Source organism: Hyperoodon ampullatus (genome assembly GCF_949752795.1).
Source record: "Hyperoodon ampullatus genome assembly, chromosome: 6".
NCBI classification, from domain to species: Eukaryota; Metazoa; Chordata; class Mammalia; order Artiodactyla; family Ziphiidae; genus Hyperoodon; species Hyperoodon ampullatus.
Window position 1 is genome coordinate 122,996,469 of NC_136919.1, and position 27,362 is coordinate 123,023,830.

Consider the following 27,362-nt stretch of genomic DNA (forward strand, 5'->3'; position numbering starts at 1 on the left):
ATCTAGAGAAGTAGGTTTTCGCTGAAAGCGTGTCTGTTTATGCATACATTCAGGTGGCCACCGAGATAATGGAGTTGCTGACACACTGCTCAGAGCTGCTTGGGTAACTAAGCATTCTTTTATTATCAGGAAGGCAAATGCAGTTTCGAAGATCAAAGTGGACACCCCCTGGAAGCTACATTTTTTACAAAAGGCTAGAGTGTCTGCCTTCCTAGGAATCAAAGGGACTTAAAGCAGAAAGGCAGTCGTACTGGACAGAATGCCATTGTTGACAGGATGGCAACCACCTAAGTAGGTGAGAGGAACAAGAGGTAACTTAATTCTGAAAGTTAGCAACTCTGCCAGCTCTGGGGTTAAGCAAGGTGCCTGATACTCTGATAGCCATAGCTGGGGTCTGCCTGACAAAAATTTCAACAGTCAGTGCAGGGCCTGAGAATATTTTTGGAATTTTCACCATTTGAAATTCCTTTGGTAGCATTTTGATCCCACATCTGCAGAAAGCAGGGGCCTCACAGTTACAGCGGAAGTAAAATAGAAGGTCTTTATAATCCAGTCACGATTACAGTACTTATTGGAAAAGTTATCATGGATGAATCCTTGCTCTTCAACATGGCAAACTTGAATAGTAGCAGCTGGACCATGGCTATTCTACCATCAGCTGCCATCTAATAACAGTTCCACCGTGTTTAGGGTCCTTCTGTATCCTCTCCCACACCCACCTGACTTTAAATCCCACCCTAAGCCCCTTTGCCAAGACTTTCAGATGGTCACCTTCAGAGATGTCTAAAGATCATCTCTCAGCTGGGCCCACAACAAACACTTACTAGAAACTCCTTCCCTTGGATTACTAAAAAACTTCCCTGGTGGTTTTCAATCTCCTTTAAATCTTGGCTGAAGTATTTGGAAGAGTAACAATGGGCTTCATTATTTCTTCTAAAAAACTCTCCAGCAATTTACACGTCTGAAGAGGCCTCTTTCAGAAATTCTGGATACTTAATGAGTTGCACTTATTACAAAAGAAATGATTTCTCTTCGTTTTTATCAGGCTAATGTGTTTTGAAATCCCCTTTGCTTTCCCAAGAGTTTATTTTCTTAGAGAATAGAATTGGAAGAAACATTTTCCTGATGTTTATCAAATGTTTACTGTAATTTAAAGTGAGTCACTGAGGTAATTTTTGCACTTGGGAGTTTCTCTACTGTAAACTTTTATAGCCCATGTTATTAATGAATAGACAGTATTGATTTTTTTATGTTGAACTGTATGAGCTGTTTATATATTTTGGATATTAATTCCTTATTGGTCATATCATTTGCAAATATTTTCTCCCATTCTGTAGGTTGTCTTTTCGTTTTGTTGATGGTTTCCTTTGCTGTGCAAAAGCTTTTAAGTTTAATTAGGTCCCAGTTGTTTATTTTTGCTTTTATTTCCTTTGCTTTAGGAGATGGATCCAAAGAAATATTACTGTGATTTATATCAAAGGGTGTTCTGCCTATGTTTTCCTCTAGGAGTTTTATAGTATCTGGTCTTACATTTAGGTCTTTAATCCATTCTGAGGTTATTTTTGTATATGGCGTTAGAGAATCATACAAATCAACATCAAAAAAGCAAACAACCTAATTTAAAAAATGGGCAGAAGACCTGAATAAACATTTCTCCACAGAGGACATGCAGGTGGCCAAGAGGCACATGAAAAGATGTTCAATATCACTAATTACCAGGGAAATGCAAATAAAAACCACAATGAGATATCATCTCACACCTGTCAGAATGGCCATCATCAAAAAAGACCACAAATAACAAATGTTGGCAAGGATGTGGAGAAAAGGAAACCCTCATACACTATCAGTGGGAATGTAAATTGGTGCAGCCACTGTGGAAAACAGCATGGAGGTTTCTCAAAAAACTAAACATAGAAATACCATATGACCTGGCAATTCCACTCCTGGGTACATATCCAAAGAAACACCCCAAAACACTAATTTGACAAGATCCATGCACCCCAGTGTTCACAGCAGCATTAGTTATAATAGCCAAGATATGGAAGCAATGTAAGTGTCCATCAATAGATGAATGGACAAAGAAGATACATCCATGGTATATATATACAATGGAATACTACTCAACCATATAAAAGAATGAAATCTTGCCATTTGCAGCAACATGGATGAACTTGGAGGATGTTATGCTAAGTGAAATAAGTCAGACAGAAAATGACAAATAATGTATGATATCACTTATATGTGGAGCCTAAAAAATACAACAAACTGGTGACTATAACAAAAAAGAAACAGACTTTCATGTATAGAGAACAAACTAGTGGTTACCAGTGGGGACAGGGAAGGGGGGAGGGGCAATACAGGGGTAGGGGATTAAGAGGTATAAAATAAGCTACAAGGATATATTGTACAACACAGGGAATCTAGCCAATATTTTATAGTAACTATAAATGAAGTATAATCCTTAAAAATTGTGAATCACTATATTGTACACCTGTAACTTATATATATTGTACAGCAACTATACATCAATAAAAAAATAAAATATCAGAAAAAGACAGTATAGATTTTAACGCATGTTAAATAGAATCTTAGAGAGTGTGAAAAGCCTTGATCTGGACATTTTTTTTGTACTAAGAAAAAATATAATAGTTTTAAAGTTATAAAGGTTTTAAGGATATCAAAAGGGTAAAGTATGAGGAATAGATAATAGCATGCCTTGGGAAATCTCTGGGTAACTTTTGGAAAAATTTCACCATTAACCATTAATGGTCCTAATGGTTTGTCTAGCTTAGCCATATTTTTTTCTTTTTCTTGACATAGACAGTGCTCATGTCCACATTGGAAAAAAAGAATTTAGCTTTGTAGAAATCAATAGATTACTGTAAACTTATATCTGTATAGAACTAAACTGGGGGCAATATTATCAAAGATCATCTCCTCTGGATCTATCCTTTGACTGAATTCCCCAAGTTTAAGTTCTGGGAGCAGCTGCTCATCCAAAATATGGCCCTCCTTTATAAAGAAGCAGTTCCCAGCAGGGCATGGAACCTAGGCCTAAATACTGGTTCATATTTTATATCATTCCCTAATAAAGAAAAGTAAAATAGTTAATTTAAATAATCCTTTAGGGAAAAGCAGAAAGCAGAGGGAACTGAAAATGAGGAAAGAACCTCTAAGAGAATGGCTGAAAGGGACTGCATCCCTTTTCCGGGCATTTGCTGTGAACTCTGCCTTTACTGATTCTCATACCGCACACGCCCTCTCATGCTCAGAAAGTTCAAGAAGGTACTCAGCACAGCTTGTGATTTTACACCACTTGTAGGTCTGACCTTTCCCCGGTGTTTTGCCACCCGTTTTATTCCATTTCCTTAGAGATGGGTCTCCAGCGGACACACGCCTGAGTTACCAGCCCCTTCTCCCATGGACCCTCCCTTGGCTGCTACTCACTCAAAAGGGTCGCTGGGATCCGCCCTCTGCAGCTCTGGAGGGATGGGGATCCTCTTGTAGTACATCTCCCAGTCAAAGGCGCCGCGCATGGCATCCCCGGCCTGGGCCTCATACCCAAAGTGATTGTGGTCGATGACATCGATCATGGGGCACACGATGGTTTTGTGGTTGAGTGCAATTTGGTCTGAAAAATGAAAGCACGGAACAGGAAATGACACGCCTGCCCAGGTCAGCTCTCACTTTTCTGCCAAGAGAAGCCCTTCCTAACGCATCGTGCTCGCAGTCTGGTTCCCTGTTGCCTTCAGAGCACTTTGCAGAATCTCTGTTTGAATGCTGGGTTTCACGTGATGGGACAGTGAGTAGGTGCAATTAGAGTTGTGGTATCTTCCTCGAAGAAGGTGATGTCCCAGAGATACCTGGCGAAGAGCATTTAGCTCTCCCTCTGTCACAGTTTTGCTCTGACCTGTCCCCAGTCTGTCATTTTACAGTGCACCCAACATGCGTGGAGTATAAACAGTCCTTGTGTTCCTTCAAGCATGCAGCTAGAGCCTGCTGAGAAAATACTGGCCTGCTTTCTGGAGGTTCCAAAATGTAAATATTTAACTTCATGGGTTTTTTTTTTAGCATCTAATCTTACAACGGCCATGATGGCTGTCCCTCCACCGCCCCCCAAAGGCTGGCAGATTATACACAGAATTCTTTGCTCTCAGGCTTGCCAGAGATTTTGCCAAGTCCTATTTTGCTACTGTTCTTTCATATAGACTCTGTTTATCAAAGCTATACATTTTTATCTTCTCTCATCATATCTGAAAATATGTTAGATGGCCTGATACTACTGCTACTATTTCTGCTACTGTTCGATTCTTGAGCAACTACTAAGTATACTCAGGCTGTTCCTAACCCTCCTAGCAACCCAGTGAGGCTGTTCTTATTGTCATTCCTAGTTTACACATGAGAAACTGAGCTCAGAGAAGTTAAATAACTTGTCCCAGGTCGCTCATCTTTTGAGGGCAAGAATTAGGATGCCATCCCTGCTTAATGGTCTTGTGCTAAAGTCTGGGGTCTTTCCAGTTGGCCATGGTGCTTCTCTGAGGCAGAAAGGAGACTTATTTTCCAGTTACAGCTCCAGCTCCTCCCTTGTAGATGTTATTATGTGAGACCTGAACAGCCAGTGCTGGGAAGGGCATGTACAGGTACTTTGGCTGACCTAGAACAGCTACATGTGAAGTGTTGTCTTCCCAACAATGTGCATTTCTTCAGTATTTACTACAACAAACTAATAGTGTCAGACAGAACTTTTAAGTGCAAACATCTGCTTTCTGGTTCTTTGGAAGACCTTTGGATGTGGCCTGTGGAATAAAATACATTTAAGTATCTTTAAAAAAGAAAAGACATAATTTAGAAATAATGAGGTTTGGCTATTTCAGCATCATTATTCTGATGACACTGATAAGGCAGGGCATGGAAACGACAGAATCCTATGGAAGATCTCCCCCCAGATCTACCTTTCTCTCTCCGTTTCTTTTTTTTCTCTTTTCTTTCTTTCTTTCTTCCTTTCTTCCTTTCTTCCTTTCTTCCTTTCTTCTCTCTCTCTCTCTCTCTCTTTCTCTCTTCCTTCCTTCCTTCCCTCTCTTTTTCTTTCTTTCTCTTTCATTCATTCATTCACTCTTTAAGTTAATCCCACCAAGGGCTCTGTGGGCATCATTTTCACCTGGGCAAGCCTTGCAGTGGGCTTTAATCTTTATCTAAGTGGCGTTCCCCCATAGATGTCTTTGACAGAGGAGACCATCATTACTGTGTCCAAAATATTTCTTCTATCACCTCTGCAGGTATTTGAGTATTAAGGTTTCAGTGACTTTCTTCAGTCAAATTCAGAATCAGGTTGATTTACAAGTTCCTTGACCAACAAGGAGTCCCAAGGTGACCCGAAGAGAATGAGTCTGTTAAATTAACTGTCAACTTTCCCTTCAAATTTCCTCTCAGCTCTCATCCAGTAGCACCAGCTCGGGGGTGAAAGCAGCATGACTAATTTTTTATCTAAGGCTTGTGCCTACATTTCAATTTCCAGGGATCAAACAAACAGACTCTTAATGGGAAATTGAAATTCAGGTAAAATCCCAAGGTGAAAAATGAACCAAGAAACTGTGTGGCTCCACCTTTTTTTTTTTTTTTTTTTTTCCATTTTGGAGGATGTTTCACGACACTGATAGAGGAAAATAAAAAAAGATAGTGATCCTGAGCGTGAATCATTTCTTACCCATCAGGCCTATAGGAAATGAAATGCTTGAATGAGAAAAAGTGGGCTTCTCTGTCTTTTCCCTTTTTTCCTATTTTTTTTTTCTTGTTAGATGCATATGAACAATCAGAGCCTTGATAACTGGCATTTAGGGCTTGCTTTGGTTCATAAATAAATTAGGCCTTGGGCTGACTTGAGTATTCAACACCATATAGGTCAAATTCCGTTTAAGGGAAACTGATGGTTGCTGATGAAACTCTAAATTGCTATGTCCTTGGACAAGGTACTTTTAATTAAAAGCTCAGAGGAATCTCTGGCCATTAGGAGCATAGAAACATCCCTGTTGATTAGGGTGTCTGGGTGGTTGTCTGCAGGGGAGAGTGTGGCTCTGAGATGTGGTGGAGCCTTAGTTGCTGGTCATTTCCTGTTTCAAATGCAACACAAGTTCAATTGATTTTTTTCCCCACATCGTTTACTAATGGAGCTTTGCTGCTTCTATCTGAAATCCTGCACGGTTCTCAATAGAAAATGATTCTTTCTGAGGCAGCTATTGTGAAGGAGGTTGTTAACTGGCTTTAGCTCCAAGGCCAGGGAAATACTTACAATAAAAGTTGATTTAGTGAAATGTGGAAGAACAGAAAGGAACTCAATATGTGCACACCAAGAACTTTTTAGAAACACACTTTTTCCCTCAGCCTTACAATTTATTCCTTAGCTACTCCTGGGCTTTATCTCTGACTTAATTGTGAAGTTAAAGATACTGCTGCTTGGACTGAACCTCATGCAGGTTTTCGAGCTTGAATGGTTTTCAGGACTTTTGTGTTTCTAGCAGTTCAAGTGATAGTCTTCTAGTGATCATTTAAGATGTATCACCTGGACGGCAGCTCTGAGTGTTTGAGGGACTGTGTGTAAACATGATGGGGGGGTCGTATATTTAGGGAGCTGAGCTGGTGCCGGAGTGGGAAAGAGAATGGCCTTATAAATCCTAGGAAAATGTCAGTGCGCTTGTACTTTAACTGTGTTCTGGGGTTGAATACTTTTCTCATCTCTTAACAATCCTATAATACTTGCTAAACTCCGTGTGTGTGTGTATTTTAATCATACGGTGCTTATAGGTAGTATCATGAATACTTTTTCCTTTTAGTGTTTACTCAGTGAATGTCTAAGATAAAGAAATCAAACCTTTTCAGACCTTAAGTTAGACTGCACTTGGTATTACCTAAAATGTCCATTTCAATGTGGTTTTCTAGGTACCTATACGTCCCGGCAATAGTTAAGATAGAATTCACCGCTCCCACTGCAAACCTCGTAAAAGGGGTCTCTAGCCTTTGCCGATGGCGGATGACATAGAAGCGCATGGCACCCTCCCCCACCTCCCCCGGAGGCCCCAGGGGCTGAGGGTCACTCACTGAGGAGCGGGGGCAACCAGTTGACGTTGACCTCGCAGTGGGAGTCCAGGAACGTAAGGACCTCGCCTCTGGCCATGGACGCCCCCAGGAGTCGGGTCCGGATCAGCCCTTCCCTTTTCTTGGTGCGAACAATCCTCACTTTGGAAAACCGAGCCATGTATTCTTCCAACTTCTCCTTCAGGTGTTCTGGGAAGGAGGGAGAAGAACGGGTACAGAAAGAACACAGGACATTAGCTGTAGCAGAATTACTCCCAGGTGTCTGTGTGTGAACAGTGAAGCCCAGCTGAAGCCCATCTTCTCCTAGTTTCATTGCAAGGGGAAAGACTAGTAAGATTTCATGCCTAGAGGTCTCTATACCTTACAAGTTGCAGAATGCTCCATAAGATGCAAACGCCGCCCTTTGGACACTGACCCACTGGCACTCCACCTTGTGGTTTCTGTGGACCAGGGACCACCAGACTGCAGCCTCGCCAGCCTGCACCCAGGTGGGCATCAGCCCTGGGTCCCTGCTGGTGAAGTCAGGTGAACATTCCAGCATATGGGCTTTTGCCAACAAGAGGGCCCTTTCTGGCAAGGCTTTGCCTAGTGTTCTCTGTGTTGAAAATACTGCATGTAAAACCACAGGAAAGAAAAAAAATACCTCTCAAATCAACAGGGACCAAACAGATTTTTCCCCCCGTGAGGCAATAGCAAACTGGCACGCAAGTTCAGCCCCTGGCTCCTGATTTGAAGTGGTAAGTGACTGATTTGCTGTTAAAATTAGATGTGAAGAGGGGTAGGCCAATGAGATGCTACATAATCACTGTGGACTTAGGTCTTTAAGATGAGAAAACAAAAATTTGGAAATGTTTCTTTGCTTAATTAAAAAAAAACAGCGGGAACAAAATCAAATCAGATAACTTATTTACAGACTAAAACATTTCCTACTGGCTGTGATAAAATGCATTAATCTCTCAGTTCTTTTTTTAAGCCAAATAAGTGTGTTTTGGTGGCTTGCTTTCTGTGGGATATATACTCATCTCTGCTTTCAGTCTCCTGCATATAAAACATTAGGAAGGCTCTCCTGGAGTTTCTAACAAGCATAGTCTAATATTAATTGAAACAGAATCTTAGCATGCTGTTTGTTCTGTAGGTTTCACTTTCAAACTTTCTGTGCACGTTTGCAGTCAAAGACAGTATTATTATTGTCTCCTCCTATGATCTGTAACGGTAGGGATTCATGGAAGGGTTTATGATCTCTTTCCTGCTCTCCAGTTTAACAGATGTCAGAATTACTCTGCAGTGGAGTTTCTCTGCGTGCAAGGGTTTACCCTTACTCTTTTTTTTTTTTTTTTTTTTTTGGTGCGCCACATGGCATGCGGGATCTTAGTTCCCCAACCAGGGACCGAACCTGCACCCCCTGCATTGGAAGCGTGGAGTCCCAACCACTGGACCGCCAGGGAGGTCCTTATCCTTATTCTTATTGCTTCTGATTATTGGTGAAGTGCTTAAAAAATTCTCAATTTCCTTTATTTTTCTTGACTGCCCTATAAATATGTTTTACCAATGGGTCAGTTAAAATATTTCACATTCTAATTTTTACTGTAAAAGAATACTGGTGGGGTCTTCCACAAGAATATTTTAGATCAAAATATGCCCCCCTCTATTTTGTTTTTCCTGTAATGAACAGAGATCTGCAGATCAGACTAGAGTGCAAAGTTTACAGGATTTGGAGTCAGGCCAGACCTGGGTGGGAAGTCTGTGATGATGAAGGATGTGAGTAGGTGCTGCAAACTCCCTAAACCTGACTCGGGGGGAATCTTTGTCCTCTTAGAGGGTGGAGGAGGGTCAAACTTTTTTTTTTAATTTTTTTTTTATTTTTTGCTTTATAACAAATTTAATCAGTTATACATATACATATGTTCCCACATCCCCTCCCTTTTGCGTCTCCCTCCCACCCTCCCTATCCCACCCCTCTAGGTGGTCACAAAGCACCGAGCTGATCTCCCTGTGCTATGCGGCTGCTTCCCACTAGCTATCTACCTTACGTTTGGTAGTGTATATATGTCCACGCCTCTCTCTCACTTTGTCCGAGCTTACCCTTCCGCCTCCCCATGACCTCAAGTCCATTCTCTAGTAGGTCTGTGTCTTTATTCCTGTCTTACCCCTATGTTCTTCATGACATTTTTTTTTCTTAAATTCCATATATATGTGTCAGCATACAGTATTTGTCTTTCTCTTTCTGACTTACTTCACTCTGTATGACAGACTCTAGGTCCATCCACCTCATTACAAATTGCTCAATTTCATTTCTTTTTATGGCTGAGCAATATTCCATCGTATATATGTGCCACATCTTCTTTACCCATTCATCCGATGATGGACACTTAGGTTGTTTCCATCTCCGGGCTATTGTAAATAGGGCTGCTATGAACATTTTGGTACATGTCTCTTTTTGAATTATGGTTTTCTCAGGGTATATGCCCAGAAGTGGGATTGCTGGGTCATATGGTAGTTCTATTTGTAGTTTTTTAAGGAACCCCCATACCGTTCTCCATAGTGGCTGTACCAATTCACATTCCCACCAGCAGTGCAAGAGTGTTCCCTTTTTTCCATACCCAGCATTTATTGTTTCTAGATTTTTTGATGATGGCCATTCTGACTGGTGTGAGATGATATCTCATTGTAGTTTTGATTTGCATTTCTCTAATGAGTAAAGATGTTGAGCATCCTTTCATGTGTTTGTTGGCAGTCTGTATATCTTCTGTGGAGAAATGTCTATTTAGGTCTTCTGCCCATTTTTGGATTGGGTTGTTTGTTTTTTTGTTATTGAGCTGCATGAGCTGCTTATAAATTTTGGAGATTAATCCTTTGTCAGTTGCTTCATTTGCAAATATTTTCTCCCATTCTGAGGGTTGTCTTTTGGTCTTGTTTATGGTTTCCTTTGCTGTGCAAAGGCTTTGAAGTTTCATTAGGTCCCATTTGTTTATCTTTGTTTTTATTTCCATTTCTCTAGGAGGTGGGTCCAAAAGGATCTTGCTGTGATTTATGTCATAGAGTGTTCTGCCTATGTTTTCCTCTAAGAATTTGATAGTGTCTGGCCTTACATTTAGGTCTTTAATCCATTTTGAGCTTATTTTTGTGTATGGTGTTAGGGAGTGATCTAATCTCATACTTTTACATGTCCCTATCCAGTTTTCCCAGCACCACTTATTGAAGAGATTGTCCTTTCTCCACTGTACATTCCTGCCTCCTTTATCAAAGATAAGGTGACCATATGTCCGTGGGTTTATCTCTGGGCTTTCTATCCTGTTCCATTGATCTATCTTTCTGTTTTTGTGCCAGTACCATACTGTCTTGATTACTGTAGCTGAGGGTCAAGCTTTTGACTACAGACCTGACAGTGCTCATTCAGTAAACATTTATTAAGCCAATAATTGGAGACCCCAGTAAATCACTTGTACTTAGGAAGAGAAACAGCATTTCTTCTTCTTTTTTTAAATATTTATTTATTAGGTGGCTGCATAGGGTCTTAGTTGCGGCACGTGGGCTCTTTCGTTGTGGCGTGTGGGTCGTGGCGGTGCGTGGGCTTCTCTCTAGTTGTGGCTCACAGGCTCCAGAGTGCATGGACTCTGTAGTTGTGGCGTGTGGGCTTAGTTGCCCCGTGGCACATGGGATCTTAGTTCCCCGACCAGGGATCGAACTGGTGTCCCCTGCCTTGCAAGATGGATTCTTAACCACTGGACCACCAGGGAAGTCCTAGAAACAGCATTTCTAAATAGCTGAAGGAATGCCCTAGAATGCAAAGTCTGAAAGATGAAAAATACAGACTTTTGTATTTCTCAGTGAGCTTTGGATAATTCATCGTCTTCCGTTTATTGCCAATTTAAAGCGAAACAGTTTTGGCTAGCCATGAACGAGCTGGTATGAGTTGATGGCTGTGTGGTAGAGTCTCACCTAGGAGGCTGGCTGTCCCGTGTCCCTCTCTGCTTTGAGCCAGGTGTGCTGTGCCCCCTCCCCTTGGCTCTCTCCTCCCCTCTCCACTGTGTGCAAGCTCCAAGGGAGATTCCCAAGGGCTGTACAGCCCAGTGCTGCCTCTGAGGGAGCCTGGAGCTTACTGTCTTGTTAGGGAAATGAAGCAGAGGCCTGCCATCCAGGTGTGCTATCAAAGGCATGATACGTGATTGGTGATCCATACGAGGGCTCTGTGGGTACCAGCTGTGAAAGGCCTGTGTTCTGTTAGGACTTCGCACAGTAATCAATGTTTAGGAAAACTTTATAATCTCATTCCTGTAATGTATTCAGTCATTGAAATCCTTCTGTGTCACCAACATACCAACAAGAATCACTCTCTAAGTTTATTTGTAAATCAGTTGTTTGGACCACAGGACATACCGTCTCGTGGAAACAGTGTCCCCACAGTCGTAGGGGACTGAAAATAGATCATGCACATTTGCTAAACCCACCCAAACAGTGTTCTTCACTCTTTCTTTAAACCTCACGGTTCTTCTGTCAAATGTACCACTGTGGGTACCATCTCGACAATCTGAGTGCATTCACTGCTTTCCTCTCTGACCCCTAAGGACTACAGGAGTCTCTTCTGGGGGAGAGGAAGATTAATTCTCTGGAGCTGCGTACAAGAAAGTGCTTCTTTCTAGAAGAGGTTCGCCTCCCACGTGTCCCAAAGCAAGAAGCAGGGGGTTGTCGGTCACCCGTGAGGGATTGTCCCAACTTGGGATTTATGCTTCCACACTTTCTAGTTTATAGGAAACTCTCTGGAACTTGGTGGGAGCGTCTCTACATGTTGCCTTTCCCTCTCTGTACATTTTCTGATTCTGTGTATTTTTCTTTTATCAAAGCCCATTTTAATGTACTAAAAAGACTGTCCAGTATGAATTAACTAATCTCAAGAGGTTTGACCCCAAAGTGAGTCCATTAAGTGTTCAAATCAATTCCTCTAAGTTGAACTTTGCGGTAATAATTAGGTTGCTTTGACTCTGAAAAATGTTCTAGTTGACTGCCCCTTGGAGGGGTCCGTTGTCTCTTAGTAGTTCAGTTGTAACATCTAATTAACCATAGCTCACAATGAAGACGGGTATTCTCCACCTGATTAGCAAATTAGGCTCTCATACAAGGGAGTTCCTGGGAATGGTAGAGATGGCTTTAAATTAAAAACAGTTTGCATTTCTTTTGTATGAACGGTTTTTAGATTCATTTCTAAAATATTATTCAAATGATTTTAAACATGATTTTGTATTTTAATTCAAGTACAGCATCTTTGAAGATCCCTTTTGAACTCATCTAATTTTAAAGAATAACGAGAATGTATGGTAGTTTTATAAAGCAGACATTTTGTTAAATAAATTTATATTTATTTATTTACGTCTTTATTTTGGCAGTGTTGGGTCTTCGTTGCTGAGCGGGCTTTTCTCTAGTTGCGGCGAGCGGGGGCTACTCTTCATTGTGGTGCATGGGCTTCTCATTGTGGTGGCTTCTCTTGTTGCAGAGCACGGGCTCTAGAGCGCAGGCTCAGTAGTTGTGGCATGTGGGCTCAGTAGTTGTGGCTTGCAGGCTCTAGAGCTCAGGCTCAGTAGTTGTGTTGCACAGGCTTAGTTGCTCCACGGCATGTGGGATCTTCCTGGACCAGGGCTCGAACCCGTGTTCCCTGCATTGACAGGCGGATTCTTAACCACTGAGCTACCAGGGAAGTCCTAAAGCAGACATTTTTTTATTGACTAGGAAACATCTGTAGAACCATTAACTTTTTTTTGTTTGGTTGGTGGCCCTAGACTAGCGGTGGGTATATTACTGTTAAAATCCACTGAGTGGTACCCTGATGACCTGGAAGAATTAATATAATTTCACACATGACAATTTCTGCCCAGGGTTTATTGTATCATTGGGAGGTAATAATGAAATGACGAGTTTTACTCAAGTGAAATTTCGGTGTCTTGCTACCGTGAACATTAAAAGTAGCAGTTTTCTGAATGTATTTTTCCTTTTTTTCTAGAGATTTCAGTTATGTGCCACAAACTGACACTATATTTAGTATTTAGGGTAGCAACTAAGCACTAAAAAGTCACCTTCAATGATTTTTAATCCAGAGCCAAGGACATGAGTTGACCTGTTACTGACTGGCCCTATGCCTTTGGTTAAGTCACTTCAATTTTCCTCACCTATGGAATGTGATGGGTTGATCTTAAATATTCCTTCCAGTTCTACGATTCTGTGATTTCTCGTCAAGTTTTACTTATGGCATAGATCTTATCTATCAAGTATTTCATTTTTCCTAAAAAGCATCCTAATTGTTGGTCTTTTGGTGTTTCTTTGGGCTGTGTGTCACTTTGGAAAGCAAGAGTCAAATCAAAATAAAGCTGAGGGCTTCCCTGGTGGCACAGTGGTTGAGAGTCCGCCTGCCAATGCAGGGGACACGGGTTCGTGCCCCGGTCCGGGAAGATCCCACATGCCGCGGAACGGCTGGGCCCATGAGCCATGGCCGCTGAGCCTGTGCGTCCGGAGCCTGTGCTCCACAATGGGAGAGGCCGCGACAGTGAGAGGCCCGCGTACCGCAAAAAAATAAAAAATAAAATAAATAAATAAAGCTGACACATATCAGACATTTAGTCAAAAGGCAAATGCCAGGGTCTTATCTTTGGTCAGTACAGCATCTGTCTAATCTCCTGCAGCTCCCTGTCTATAAGACTGTCACTGATATCAAAATCATGACCTTGAAGCACTTTAAGTTCATCAAAGACCTAGGTCTGTTCAATAAGTTATGCTTATTATGTCAGAAAAATAAAGTAGCAGAGTTTAGACAGCTTTCTAGTCTACCTTTGAGAGAGTGTTCCCAAGGGGACAGGGCATCTAAGTGACCATCAGTTTTACAGAGCAAGGCCAGGGTATCCCGAGTGGTGGACTCACCAAAGGCTGGACGAACAGCTGCCCTGGGCTCAGCAGCTGGAATTGTTGCCAAGTTCCTTCTATCTCCTTTGAATCCCCTAATTTAATCTCAAGGACAGAGCAAGAGGGGCAGGAGACCCTACTGATCTGGAGATACGAGTTTCTATATCTAAATACATATTATAGAGCTGAAATTTCTTTGATGTTTATACTCTGGTGTTGGTAGATAGAGTGTAGCAGAATATGACCTTAAGAGCATATAGAATATATGTTAGTTATTGTGGGTGATACCTGATGATGAAATGAAATGTGTTATAAACACACAGAAATATACATACCTTAAGCCTTCCTGGTTCATCCTTTTACAACGAGAATATACTCTTAAGTATTCTGGATAATCTGAGGTCTTATCACAGTGACAAGAAGTACTTCACAATTGGAGACTATAAGATATTCTTCCACTTCCCAATCTACTTGACACAGGCCATGTGTATATTTTAATCCCAAGTGGCAGTGTTAAGGATAACTGTCTACTTAGCAGTGTAGAGACATTTTCTATATTCTTTATACAGGAGAAATGTACAGATTTTATGTCTCTAGTTAACTCCAGAAAGCTGTCAATCTCTTTACATCCTGGTTGACCACACTAAGTATGTCCCTTTTCATAGCATTCAAATATAAGCATTTCATATTATCTCTAGAGCACAAAAAATTCAACCAAGAAAGTATTAGAATTGCTGGAACTGTATCTAATTGCTTCTATTATGATTTCAACTGAGTTCTGTTTCCAAATGTCTTATTTTCTATTCTTTTAATGTACAAAGCATCTTGAGTCATTTGGGAAATAGCTGGGACACTAAACTTAAATAAATAGACAACATATATTCCAGCTAATATAAAAAAAAGAAGAGATAGAATGTCACCCTTTACAACCCCTAATGAGCTAATGGATCAAGCTCACATCACAAAAGGAGCCAGATCACCTGTTCTGTGCTTCCTGATGAGGGAACACATCACTGCCTATAAAGCATTGTTGGCAAAGTGCTGAATCTGAATTCGGTCATGCCTATAGATCTAACTACCAACTTATAGGAAATAAAGGATTGATGAATATGTGAAACGGCACATCTGGGAGATAATCAGCAAAATCTAAACTATAGAGACATCTCCAGAGCGAATGGCTTGATTTCTTCAACAAATAAATTAGAAGAAGAAGAAGAAAAAAAGAAACGGAAAGAGAATCCTAAAGATTAAAAGACACTTAAGAGGGCTTCCCTGGTGGCGCAGTGGTTGAGAGTCCACCTGCCGATGCAGGGGACGTGGGTTCGTGCCCCGGTCCGGGAGGATCCCACGTGCTGTGGAGCGGCTGGGCCTGTGAGCCATGGCCGCTGAGCCTGTGCTCCACAACGGGAGAGGCCACAACAGTGAGAGGCCCACGTACCACACACACACAAAAAAAGACACTTAAGAAATATATCAAAGTAGAGGACCTAACGTGGATCCTGATTCAATGATACAGTTGAGAAAAAAAAAAAAGAAAAGCAGCCCCTGATGTCTGGGAAGTGGTCTGACCCTCACGGCCAGCCCATCCATCTGTTTCTGCTGGACATACCATCTTGCAGACCATCAACATCTAAAAAGCTCACTCTGAGGCCATGCTAAAATGAGACAAACATGATCACCGTGAAACTCACGATATACCAAATATTCCCCTTTCAGCTAAAATGTGTGACTTCTACGTTTTACCTTTTTTTTTTTTTATGTTGTGGAAAGGATTTGAGATTTGTTTTTTTCCCCATGAGACTCCCTGATTCCACTCAGTCATGGGAGGAGAGAACTGGATACCATTCTTCGGGGGTCCTTTGTATTTCTACATGTTTTGTGAATGAAGCAATGTCTACCATTTGTTCTGGATTATCTTTTCAAGGATGTTTATATAGTGAACAGATGGGGAAGACAGAGGTCTGTGTTTCTCGCAGGAGCAAAAGGCCGTTTTATTTACAGCCCTGGAAGGTGGAGATAGTGTCTCCCTCTGCATGCGTGCTGTCCATTATACGAGATTTGAGTTCCCTCATTTCCGAGAGGAGGGAAGGTCACCAGTGAAGGACTGGTAACCTTTCATGACAGCTTTGGAGTTTTCTGGCCAGGGCCTGGAGAGGAATCTAGGGAAAGTGGATGTTGGTAGTTACACGTGCCTGGCGTCCTGTTCTTACCCCCAGCACTGCCCGGCTCTGGCTCAGCTGAGCTCCACTCCACCACTCACTTTTTTCTTGTGATTTTCTCCTCTTGTTAAATCCTTTTAGTGTCTGAAAATATCTCTGATGTCACACACACATTTCATAGTGAGAAGCACTGAGCTTTGGTTACCTGTAGAATTCTGATACTTGTCTGTGATCTGCCCTTAGATCCTACATTCCCACACAGAAAAGAGGGATGGGATACATCTCAGCCTGGGGTCCGCTCTTGGCCGGTCATGTCAGCTGGACACCTGGCAACTTCTATGGGGTCCTCGTGTCTCTCAATCTCTCTTTCTTTCATCATTTGCTTAAAGAACAGCTAATTGATTTGTATATTTTCAGGATAGCTTTAAATGTGTGACATGCTCAGAGGAACACAAAAGAAATGTCACAACATCTGTTCCTTCCCCCAAGGGTGTAGCCCCAGTGGAGTAGTAATGGCCATGAATCTAGTGCCCAGGATCATTCACGGAAAGCTTCCTTCTCCATGGTTAGAACTGTAAATGGGTTTACAGTCTTCTCTCTGGGAAACACTCAGATATCAAAGATTATTTGTATAATACCTTATGAATCAAGGCCCCCAAAGTGAAAAAAATATAGGTGCCACATACATAAAAGGATTAAGATCATTTTCAGAAAAAAATATAGTGTGTAAAAAGGAGAGAAAGGAAAAAAAGGAAAAATCCATAGTTAAAATATTTATTTTCTTCATCATTTTTAAAATTTAGTGTCTATCCTCTTAGAATGGATTTTGCAAAACAGTAAATAATAGACTACTTCATACAAGATATTTTGGCATTTGGGTAATAGCCTAAAAACTGCCTATACAAATGTGTACATACATAAATGCCTATACAAACATTGCATATCTGTGATGCAGCTTTTATTTCAGTTCATCTATCATTTGATTTTCACATTCATTGCTTATTTCAATTTTGAGAAAGTAATGTATATTTAGTTATAGTAGAAATATTTGAATTCTATTTTTCCTTTTCCACAGTATTTGCCTAAGGACTGTTTAAAACCTGGTCTTGTCTGATGATTCAAATATTTCTCAAATAATTCATATTTAGATTATATGATATTTTCCTAAGCATTTTATTTTATTATTTTAATTTGTATTGGGGTACAGTTGATTTACAATGTTGTTTTAATGTCAGGTGTACAGCAAGGTGAATCAGTTATACATGTACACATATCCACTCTTTCGATTCTTTTCCCATATAGGCCATTATGGAGTATTGAGTACAGTTCTCCGTGCTTGTACAGCAGGTTCTCATTAGTTATCTGTTTATATTTATTCCTGTGTGTATGTCAATCCCAGTCTCCCAATTTATCCCCTCCCCCCTTTTCCCTGGTAACCATAAGTTTATTTTCTACACCCGCGTGAGTCCACCTCTGTTTTGTAAATAAGTTCATTTGTACCCTTTTTTGTTTAGATTCCACACATAAGCGATATCATATGATACTTGTCTTTCTGTGTCTGACTTACTTCACTCAGTATGACAATCTCTAAGTCCATCCATTCGAAGCATTTTATAGTTTTCAAAAGTCATTGTAATTAAAGGACGTCTGTGAATGAATACAAGTGACATAATCTGAATATAAAATTTATAGTTTGTAACTGTTCTGTTTCCATGAACCTAGAATGAGACTGTATTTTCTCTACTCAGGCAATGTAAAATGTTGAAATTCAAGATTATTTGCTTTGTATCATTTCTTCAGATGTTGTAACTTCTGCCTCAAAGGAAAACTATGTGAATGGAAACTGGGTAAAACTCAGAGGTCTTTTCTTTGAAATATTTTTGCTGAGTATTTTGAACTCACCACAAATTGATCCATTTTAATACAATAGACACATTTCTGCTTTTTAATAATTCAGCAGTTTTATTTTATTTTAAACATCCTGTGTATTGCAAGGAATAGGTCTTATAGTTTATAAGTTTTCATTTGCACCACATACATGATAATTTAGTCTAAATGCACAAATGTAGAAGTCTTACCATCAACATTACGAAAAGTTCAGTGTTATACTCTTTGACCCTGTAAATATTTAAGAATTTTGCCAAAATAGTGTTAGGCTTTAGTCTGTAAATATTACAGAATAGTTTAATTCTAGAAAAACATTACACATAATGCACTCTTTTAAATAAAAAACCCTATATAAATATCAGTTGAATTATCAGTGTTGACATAGGAGAAAATAATCTCTAAGCTCATCTAGATCACCTCTTCCTTTCACCTATTTAGTTTTTTTTTTTAATTGTGGCGAAATGCACGTAACATAAAATTTACCATTTTAACTATTTTTAGTATACAGCTGAGTCAGTAGTGCTAAGTATTATATAATCAAAATGGTTGTCCAGTTGTGCTACAGACGGTTTGATCTTGCAATCTAAAACACTATAACCATTAAATAAGTCCCATTTCCCCTTCTCCCCAGCCCTTGGAAACCACCATTCTACTTTCTGTTTCTGTGAGTGTGACTACTCTAGGACCTCATGTTAAGTGGAATTATACAGTATTTGTCGTTTTTATTATTGGCTTATTTCACTCAGCATAATGTTCTCAAGGTTCACCCATGTTGTAGCCTGTGTCAGAGTTTCCTTCCTTTTTAAGGATGAATAATATTCCATTGTATGTATAGATCCCATTTTCTTTATCCATTCGTTAATTGGCATTTGGGTTGTTTCTATCTTCTGGCTATAGTGAATAATGCAGCTATGGATATAGGTGTACAAATATCTTTTCAAGACCCTGTTTTCAATTCTTTTGGATATATACACCCAAAATGGAATTGCTGGAACATACGGTAATTCTATTTTCAATTTTTTGAGGAATCACCACACTGTCTTCCAGAGCAATTGCACCATTTTCCATTCCCACCAGCAATGCACAGGATACTTATTCAATGTTAAAGCCCTTGTGATCTTTTTGGTAAAATGTATATTTAAATAAATCTTGTTTTAGTTGAATGTGGAGGAAAACTCTAGCTGAAATCTGGAGAATGACCTAAAAGTCTTGAAAACAACCAGAAAATTCCCCAGTAGTGACTCTTCCTAATTCACTGAATATCAAATATTCTATAAAGAAAGAAAAATCTGAGTACTGACAATGACAGATACTTTCAATGTAGAATACACCAGCTCTCAAATTAGGAAAGGAGCACAGATGCCAGTTTCAGGACTAAAATTGTACAAGAAAAGCCTCCAGCACATGTTTCTTTTTTTCTTACTGTAATATAGGCTGGTCAAGAACACCTTATTTGAGAACATCCTAGTTCCCAGTCTAAACACTCCTTGTGGTTTAGAGTAAACAACATCTGATTACAGGCGTCTATGCCAGTTCCTCTCTGCACTATACCTGCCTCTTCCAGCCTCAGGCATGAGACCTGCAGGCTCCATCAGGGGCCCCCAGAGCCCTGCCCTCTCTCAGCCTGAATTATCAGTTCTATACTTTGTACTTAATTATCTTAGTTAATCTCCTCACATTTACCAATATATCTATCTTCTCATTCTTCCCAGAAAAGTCACTACTTATCTTTCAATGATTCCTTTAATCTGTAAGCCTGTCAGAAATGCACATTTTATAAGATAATTTGTCTTGAGACATAAGAGGCTTTAAAAAATAAATTTAACCAAGAAAAAAACATCAAAAAGACCAGTATATTTATGCTTTTTTTTCCTCTAAAGCCCTTAAGGGTAAAAGTCCTGTTCATATATTTCACACTTTTCCAACTACTTCAACAACTTCTTAATATATTTTGCTGGACGCCAGGTTATGTGATTTTAAGCTGATTGTTTTTGTATTCCAACATTAATGCTACTGCTAACTATTGATTTATTTGTACCCACACACACATTCATACCTTGGAATAAGCAGTGTTTTGTGAGCTGGTTTGACTCCTAGCGATCATCTTAAAAATTGGGACTAAGTGAGTTTTTCCCATCAAAATAATGATTTTTCTGTAACTTGTTTTCCTAAGACAAAATCAAGTCGAGAAATACAAACTCTGGGCATAAACAATTTCAACGTCTTATGAGCCCATCAACAAGGCTAGTAACAGGGTGACATCACAGCCTCCCAGTGAAATCAAATGCTGCTTGTATCAGATCAGCAAGCTACACAAGATCACCTTTGGATCCACGGGATTTGAAAATTCATTTACGGAATTTTTAGAAAACTCAAAGTTATAAAAAACCAAAGCTGGGATGCCTGAGAAAGGGAGAAATTGATCTTCAGCAAGTGAAAACGCATAAAATTCAGGCAGAACAAAAAACAAAGACAAACTATAAGATGCCATACACCAGCACAGATATCCAGTGGGAGAAACAGAATCTCTGCCCTTTGGAAAGTACTTTCAATTCTGCATTTCTCTGGAGTTGAAACAAACCTAGTATCATTCACACATACATGCTACAAGCTATTTTGTTTTTCTTTAGTTTCTCTGAAGCATCTATTGGAATTACTTGGTGGGAATGTTATATGGGTAGAGTTATAGGGACCAGTAATCTCAAATTAGCATGTGTGTGAGTGATTGAATACTGTCACCCAATAACTGCCAAAACAGCCATAAAAACCTCTGGGGTTTGGCTTGACTTCACGATAAATAAAGACAAATTGGAAAGAATCCCTCTAAACAGTTAGTGTGAGAAAAATGCTATGTCAAAATTTAAATTTAGACGAGGCGAGAACTAAATTAAATATCTGGGAATTGGTCCTGTTCCCAAGGCTACCGAAATTTCCAGGGCCTCACAGTATTCTTGTACTGCAATATAGGAGGAGACAGGCAGGAAATGAGCTGTCTGCCCTTGTTGAGGAAAACTGACTTGCTAAAGGTATGTCCTCCCAAGGCATTGCTCCATTTCTTGATAATGCTATTAAAGAATGTAAAGGAGAGGGACCATAGAAGATATTGTCTTGGCTTAAAATTGAAAAAAAGAAAATATAAAGAGGACCCAACATGTGTCTCATGTCCTTGAATGAAAAGAACCAATAGAATAAGTAGCAAAATATGACAAAGTAATATATGGAAATAATAATAATGTCTATATTTATTGAGTGCTTATAACTTCTCTTCTGAGATATATTCATGTGCTAATTTGTTACATCCTCATTTTACAGATGAGAAAAATGATACTCATTTGCAAATGAGGAAAATGAGGGTCAGAAAGGTTAAGAAATTTGCCCAAGATCATACAGTAATGGGAGTCTGAAATATTTTAAGTACTCAATAAATGTCAGTGATGACATGTCAGGAGGAAAAGAAAAACTTGAACCCAAATGTATCCATTAGGAATATTTTAAGTATAGGGAATTTAATGTAGTGAATTAAGTATTTATAGTTATATATATATAATTATTATAGAAGATCTGGAAAGTTTAGGAAAGTAGAAAGAAGAGGAAAAAAAATCAATAAAAATTATACCACTAAAAGTCAATCATTGAATAAGTCAGACAGAGAAAGACAAATACTGGGTGGTATCACTTATGTGTGAAATTTTTTTAAAAAGTCAAATTCACAGAAACAGTAGAAAAGTGGTTGCCAGGGCAGGGGCCGGGGGGAATAGGGAGAGGTTGGTAAAAGGGTAGAAACTTTAGCTATAAGCTGAATGTGGTCTGAGGATCTAACGTAGAACATGGTGACCGTAATTGGTAACAATGTGTTGTGTGATTGAAATTGCTAAGAAAGTAGAACTTAAATGTTCTCACCAACTATATATATATATGATGATGATGTGTTTAAGTTGACATGTACGTTCATCAAATCATCATGTTTGGGCTTCCCTGGTGGCGCAGTGGTTGAGAGTCCGCCTGCCGATGCAGGGGATGCGGGTTCGTGCCCCGGTCCGGGAAGATCCCACATGCCGCGGAGCGGCTGGGCCCGTGAGCCATGGCCGCTGAGCCTGCGCCTCCGGAGCCTGTGCTCCGCAACGGGAGAGGCCACAACAGTGAGAGAACCGCGTACCGCAAAAAAAAAAAAAAAAAAAAAAAAAAAATCATCATGTTTTACACTTTAAATATCTTACAGTTTTATTTGTCAATTATACCGCAATAAAGCTGAGAAAAAAGCCAATCATTGCTTACATTTTCCTTTACCTTTTATGCTTCTATTTAGAACCTACATGTTCTTTTAAAACTAAGATTGAAATTTTCCATGTCATTACCTTGAAATATTATTTCAAATATGGAGTAATTTTTCCTTATTGTTGATTTAGGTTGTTTACATGATTACCGCTATGACTATTATATATAATATATAATGAATATTTTGTGAATAAGTGTTTTCTGAATCTACAATTTTCCTTAGGACAGATCCCAAGAGCTGAAACCAGTGCATCATAGGGTAGGAGGCTGTTGAGGTGAAAGGCTGTATAAGACATCTAATTAGAAAAGGTTGAAACTCTGTCTTCATTGGCTATGGAAGCCAAGGAGCTTGGAGGGGGCACGGGGACTTGAATGGCCGTAAAATTCATTCTCTTCTTTATTGAAGGAGAACTGAGGCCACCTCTCACCATCAAATGGCCAAACTGTCAGCACCTCCCCCTTGTCTGCCGATGCAGGGAATGAACTGTCTGTGCACTCATATCAGACCACCCTCTCCGCTTGCGCCCTTGATCCCACCTTCCTCATCTGCCCACAAACATGGCTTCTGTAGCTGTCCCGTCTCTTCCTTGCATCTTCATGTTTGTTCCTCTACTGAGTCATTCCATCTCGGAGCCAAAACACTGCAATATCCCTTTTCTTAAAAAGCAAACACAGGGCTTCCCTGGTGGCGCAGTGGTTGAGAGTCCACCTGCAGATGCAGGGGACACGGGTTCGTGCCCCGGTCCGGGAAGATCCCGCATGCTGCGGAGCGGCTGGGCCCGTGAGCCATGGCCGCTGGGCCTGCGCGTCCGGAGCCTGTGCTCCACAACGGGAGAGGCCACAACAGTGAGAGGTCCGCGTACCACAAAAAAAAAAAAAAGCAAACACAAAACACTGCAATATCCCTTTTCCTAAAAAGCAAACCTTCTTTGACCTGCACCCTCCTCCAGCTTCTGCTCGCTCATCAGCTCCATGTTTCAGCAGGATTTGGGGAGAGAATTGTCTAGATTTGCGTCTCTAGACAACTTCATCTTCTCCCATTCTCTCTAAATCCCCGCCTTTTGTTCATTCATTCAAGATGGTCATGGGGATGCATAAGCATAGCATTATGCTAGAGCCCATGCTCTTTTACCCTTTGAAACAGGATTTTTTTTTTTCAGAGGGATTCCTCTGCTAAGATAAAGACTCAGGGTAAAAGGGATGTGATGTGAACAGTGGCTGAGAAGGTAGAGTAGGAAAGGACAGAGGGAGTTGTTACCAAGGAAATAATTTTGAAATTCACTGACAGAAGAGAAAGTGGGTTCAGAGGCTTACAGGTCTGACTGTGAGCAGAAAGTACTTCTGTGTGCACCTGCAGGGTTAGTTCTAAGATTCATACTTCTCTGATATAGCCAAGAAGGCGGGGGTCATGAGTAAAGATCTGGTTCCTAGAAAAAGTCTGAAGTGGTGAGAGCCCCTTGCTTGAGTAATTGAAAGCTAAACTGGACTGAGCACTATGAAGTTTCATGTGGCAATCCTCTCTGGGGAATGGGGAAAATGATCCAATAGGTCTTTTCCATCTTTGCTTTCTGTGACCTCTGGCTGTTAACATCACTCTCCCTCGTTATGTCAAAATGAATTGCCTATTTACCACTGAACTCTAGAAAGCACTTTTTCTTCCTAGGCAAGACAACAACCTAGCATTTACTACATGCACTTCATTTCAACTTAATCAGTGTGCCAAGGAGTCATTTTTAAATGGGTAATATTATTTCCAGGATATTTTGCTTCTTTGCTGGGTACATGGTTCCCCTTCCTTGTCGAGCCAGAGCTTTCCCAAATTTTAGAAGATATTCTGAGGACAATGTAAGGTATATTTGCAAACTGGGAAGTCAAATGAAATGACATGGCCTTTAGATTGCCAACAACATCCAGAGCAGGGTCATTTGTTAGCACTGGAATCTGCTCAGGTTGGTTTTCTTCCATAACAATGAAAACTGAAAAACACTAGATGACTGCATTTATATTCTACAGTATTGCATATATTTCTTTTTCTCATGCAGGCAGAAGGAATAGAAATTGTTTACATTTCTTACCAAGAAAGAAATAAATGGTGTATCTTGGGAGTTTTATACATATATGTACACACACATGTACATCCATAGATACATATGTGTATATATCACTCAGTCCCTAAGAATAAGTGAAAGGTGCCTCATTTGTAATTTATTCAAAAAATCACTGTTTCCTACACAGTCTTGATTAAATGAGGCGATAAATCATATGTCTGGAACCTGCCAAGTGTCTGCCAAGGCACAGGTTGGCTCAGAAATGAACGAGGACAGAATTGTGGAGTTTTATAGTCTGTCACTTGTGTGACAAGTAATGATAAAGGGCAGCAGTCTTCTCTACTGATAGGCCGGCCACATATTTTTCTACTGTAATTCTTTTGTTTGGCCCTGTTTATCTTCATTTAAATGGGCTGTATCTCCTTGAGCTCCAGCAACGATATATATTTTCCCTACTAATGATGTGTCTCTATGGTCCCAGGGTTATTTTCACACTTGATGAAGTTCACCCATGGAGGGCCCACAATCAGTCAGTGCGCTGCAGATGGTGTCAGACAGGACGTTGATTTTTCCCTCTCTCAGTGGACAGACAAGCCCTGCGTTGTTAGAGTTACCAAGGCTCCACTCCCGGGAGAGATTTGTTTTTCCCAATGACTTTATAAGGATCATTTAGCCTGCAAATTCTGCCTGTCTCTCAAAATCTGTGTTAGACCACATCCCTGGTTTCGAATCTGAGACTACTCTTTCTACCTATTGCATGAAGATGAGAATAAACTATGACAAATGATAAGCTATTAAACATTAATTAATACAGCTAAAAATTAACACGTTAAGGGCAGCGCTAGAGACGCCATGCCACTCTTTGAACGATCCATGAACAAATAAAATGTAACACAAAGGTGGTGCAAGGCAGCGATACAGTGAATGTTGGGGGGCACAGGGCACAGCCCTCAGAGTTGTGTAGCTTACAATTTCAGCAGGACATAGTAAAATTTCAGATGGGAAGATGAGTAATGTCCGAATAGGGCTTATTTATTGAAGGTGTTTGGTATGGATGGTATAAAGATTCTGAAAGGCAGGATCCTGGAACTTGGATGAGTAAGATTTACAGAGATGAAGAGGAGAAGAGGAAGGCCAAGTCTGGGGAAGGAAGTAATAACCAAGCCAGGACATAAGCCGTCCTGAGAAGGTCCTTTATTATAGAAACACACCCCAAAATGAAACAACCAACCAACCAACCAATCAACCAAATAACAACCCCTGCTTGGGTAGATCCTTGCAAAAAAATACCAAACTATGAAATTATGTGAAACCAGAGGAAACCAAAAACACTAAAACAAACTGTAATCTGCATCTTCTCTTATTTTTCCCTTTAGTGACTATAATTTCTGAAATGTTTTCATTTGCATATTGATATTTGGGGGGTGCTGGGTAATACATGCATAGGCAAAATGTTTAATACAAAAGGGTATATTTTCAAAAATAAACCCCATCTCACACCCTCAGTACTCTATTATTTCTTACCAGAAATAACCTATTTTACTAGTTTATATATATTTCTAGGATATTTTAACCATATGGAATTATATATACATAAGTGTGTGTATATTGTATACATTTAACATGTAATATATTTATATGTATGAATGAATTTCTACTATATATTTACACACATGTATAATTTTGTATGCCTAAAATATCTTAAAATATATATATTTAAATTGATTATATATACATAAATGAATTTCTATCATAGTCTGCTAAACTCTAAGGGGGATTCTTTTGAAAATTTGGCACTGCATTTTACTACTGGCCATAGAAATACCCTTCATTTATTTATGCTCATTTTGTACTAAGAAATAATTTCTTTTTCCACCATATGGTTCTGGTGAATTCTCGTGAAATCTAACTGAAAGTCATCACTAGAAGCATAATGAAATGTCTTAGGTGGTTCTGATATTGTCAAGTTGTCCTGGGAGAGGCACCACCATGATAAACAACACCAGTCCTAGCTCCTGGGACTTGTACCATTTGGCTCTGGGATCTTTCGACCAAATCACATGGACAGGAGCTTGTCATGGTTTCTAACAAAAATGAGCTCTTAGTAAAATGTCAAGAGTAGATAGTAGTGTAGCAGAATCCAAAGTGTCTTTTTATGTAAGTCTAGAGCTAAATCTGAATGGGAACAAAAAAGGCAAATCATGAAGTATTGAATTCAAATACTTGTGGCCATGTTATATGAAATAGCATGTTCAGAAAGGTGCCCAGAAGTTCTATTGGGCGCCTTCTCTGACAATGAATTTCGAATAAACTTTAGGGTCACAAAAAGATATTAACGTTTTTTTTTGGAAAAGGAACAGAGACTTAAACTAGTTCAAGCAAAAGGCGTATTTTATGGAACCCAAAAGCAGGAAGTGTAGCTGGGTTGCCCTAAAATTTAGATTAATTTTACAGATTAGGAAACGAGGGCTCATAGAGGATAAACCACTGGCCCAACTCTAGTCCATGTCAAAGTCTGTATCCTTTCCCGCACACTGAGACAGGATAAAGCAATCTAAGGACAAAATATTGAAACAAGTTTCCTTATTATTTTTTTTCTAATTGACTTTATTCAGTGATTCATGAATCCGGCAGCATCCCATCTAAAAGCTAGAAGCGTCCTCCCAAATTTCCTTACTGCTGAAAACACTTTTCTTGGCTAAACTCGTATTTCTCCAACATATAATGAGTAGCACATCTCCAGTTCCTGCATTTTAATAGAGTGTTTCGAAAGGAACAGAGAAGTAATTCTGTATCTCTTCTCTGCTCCACTTACCTCTGCTTAAGAACTGCTCTTGCCATATTTGTTGGCTTACAATTGTTGGGTGATTTACATTTACAGTGTAATTGCTGGTTTACACATCCATCACTACCAACTAGTCCATGAGTACTTAGCATAATGTTTAGACTTAGTGAGCACTTGGAGGATGATTTTTAATGGAAGTAAAATTGAATTATAGTAGCCCCTTCTATGTATGAG

The 27,362-nt window shown here is 39.8% G+C and overlaps 1 protein-coding gene across 1 annotated transcript in view; it reads right to left on the reverse strand.

Moving 5' to 3' along the window:
* Window positions 1–27,362, reverse strand: part of GALNTL6 (polypeptide N-acetylgalactosaminyltransferase like 6) — a gene marked incomplete at both ends in the record, with an annotated part of 1,117,369 nt that overhangs the window by 196,177 nt on the left and 893,830 nt on the right. The window contains 2 exons of the mRNA XM_079705645.1: window positions 3,448–3,631; window positions 7,093–7,278. Coding sequence (XP_079561771.1) covers window positions 3,448–3,631; window positions 7,093–7,278 — 370 coding nt within the window. The remainder of the gene's footprint in view (window positions 1–3,447; window positions 3,632–7,092; window positions 7,279–27,362) is intronic.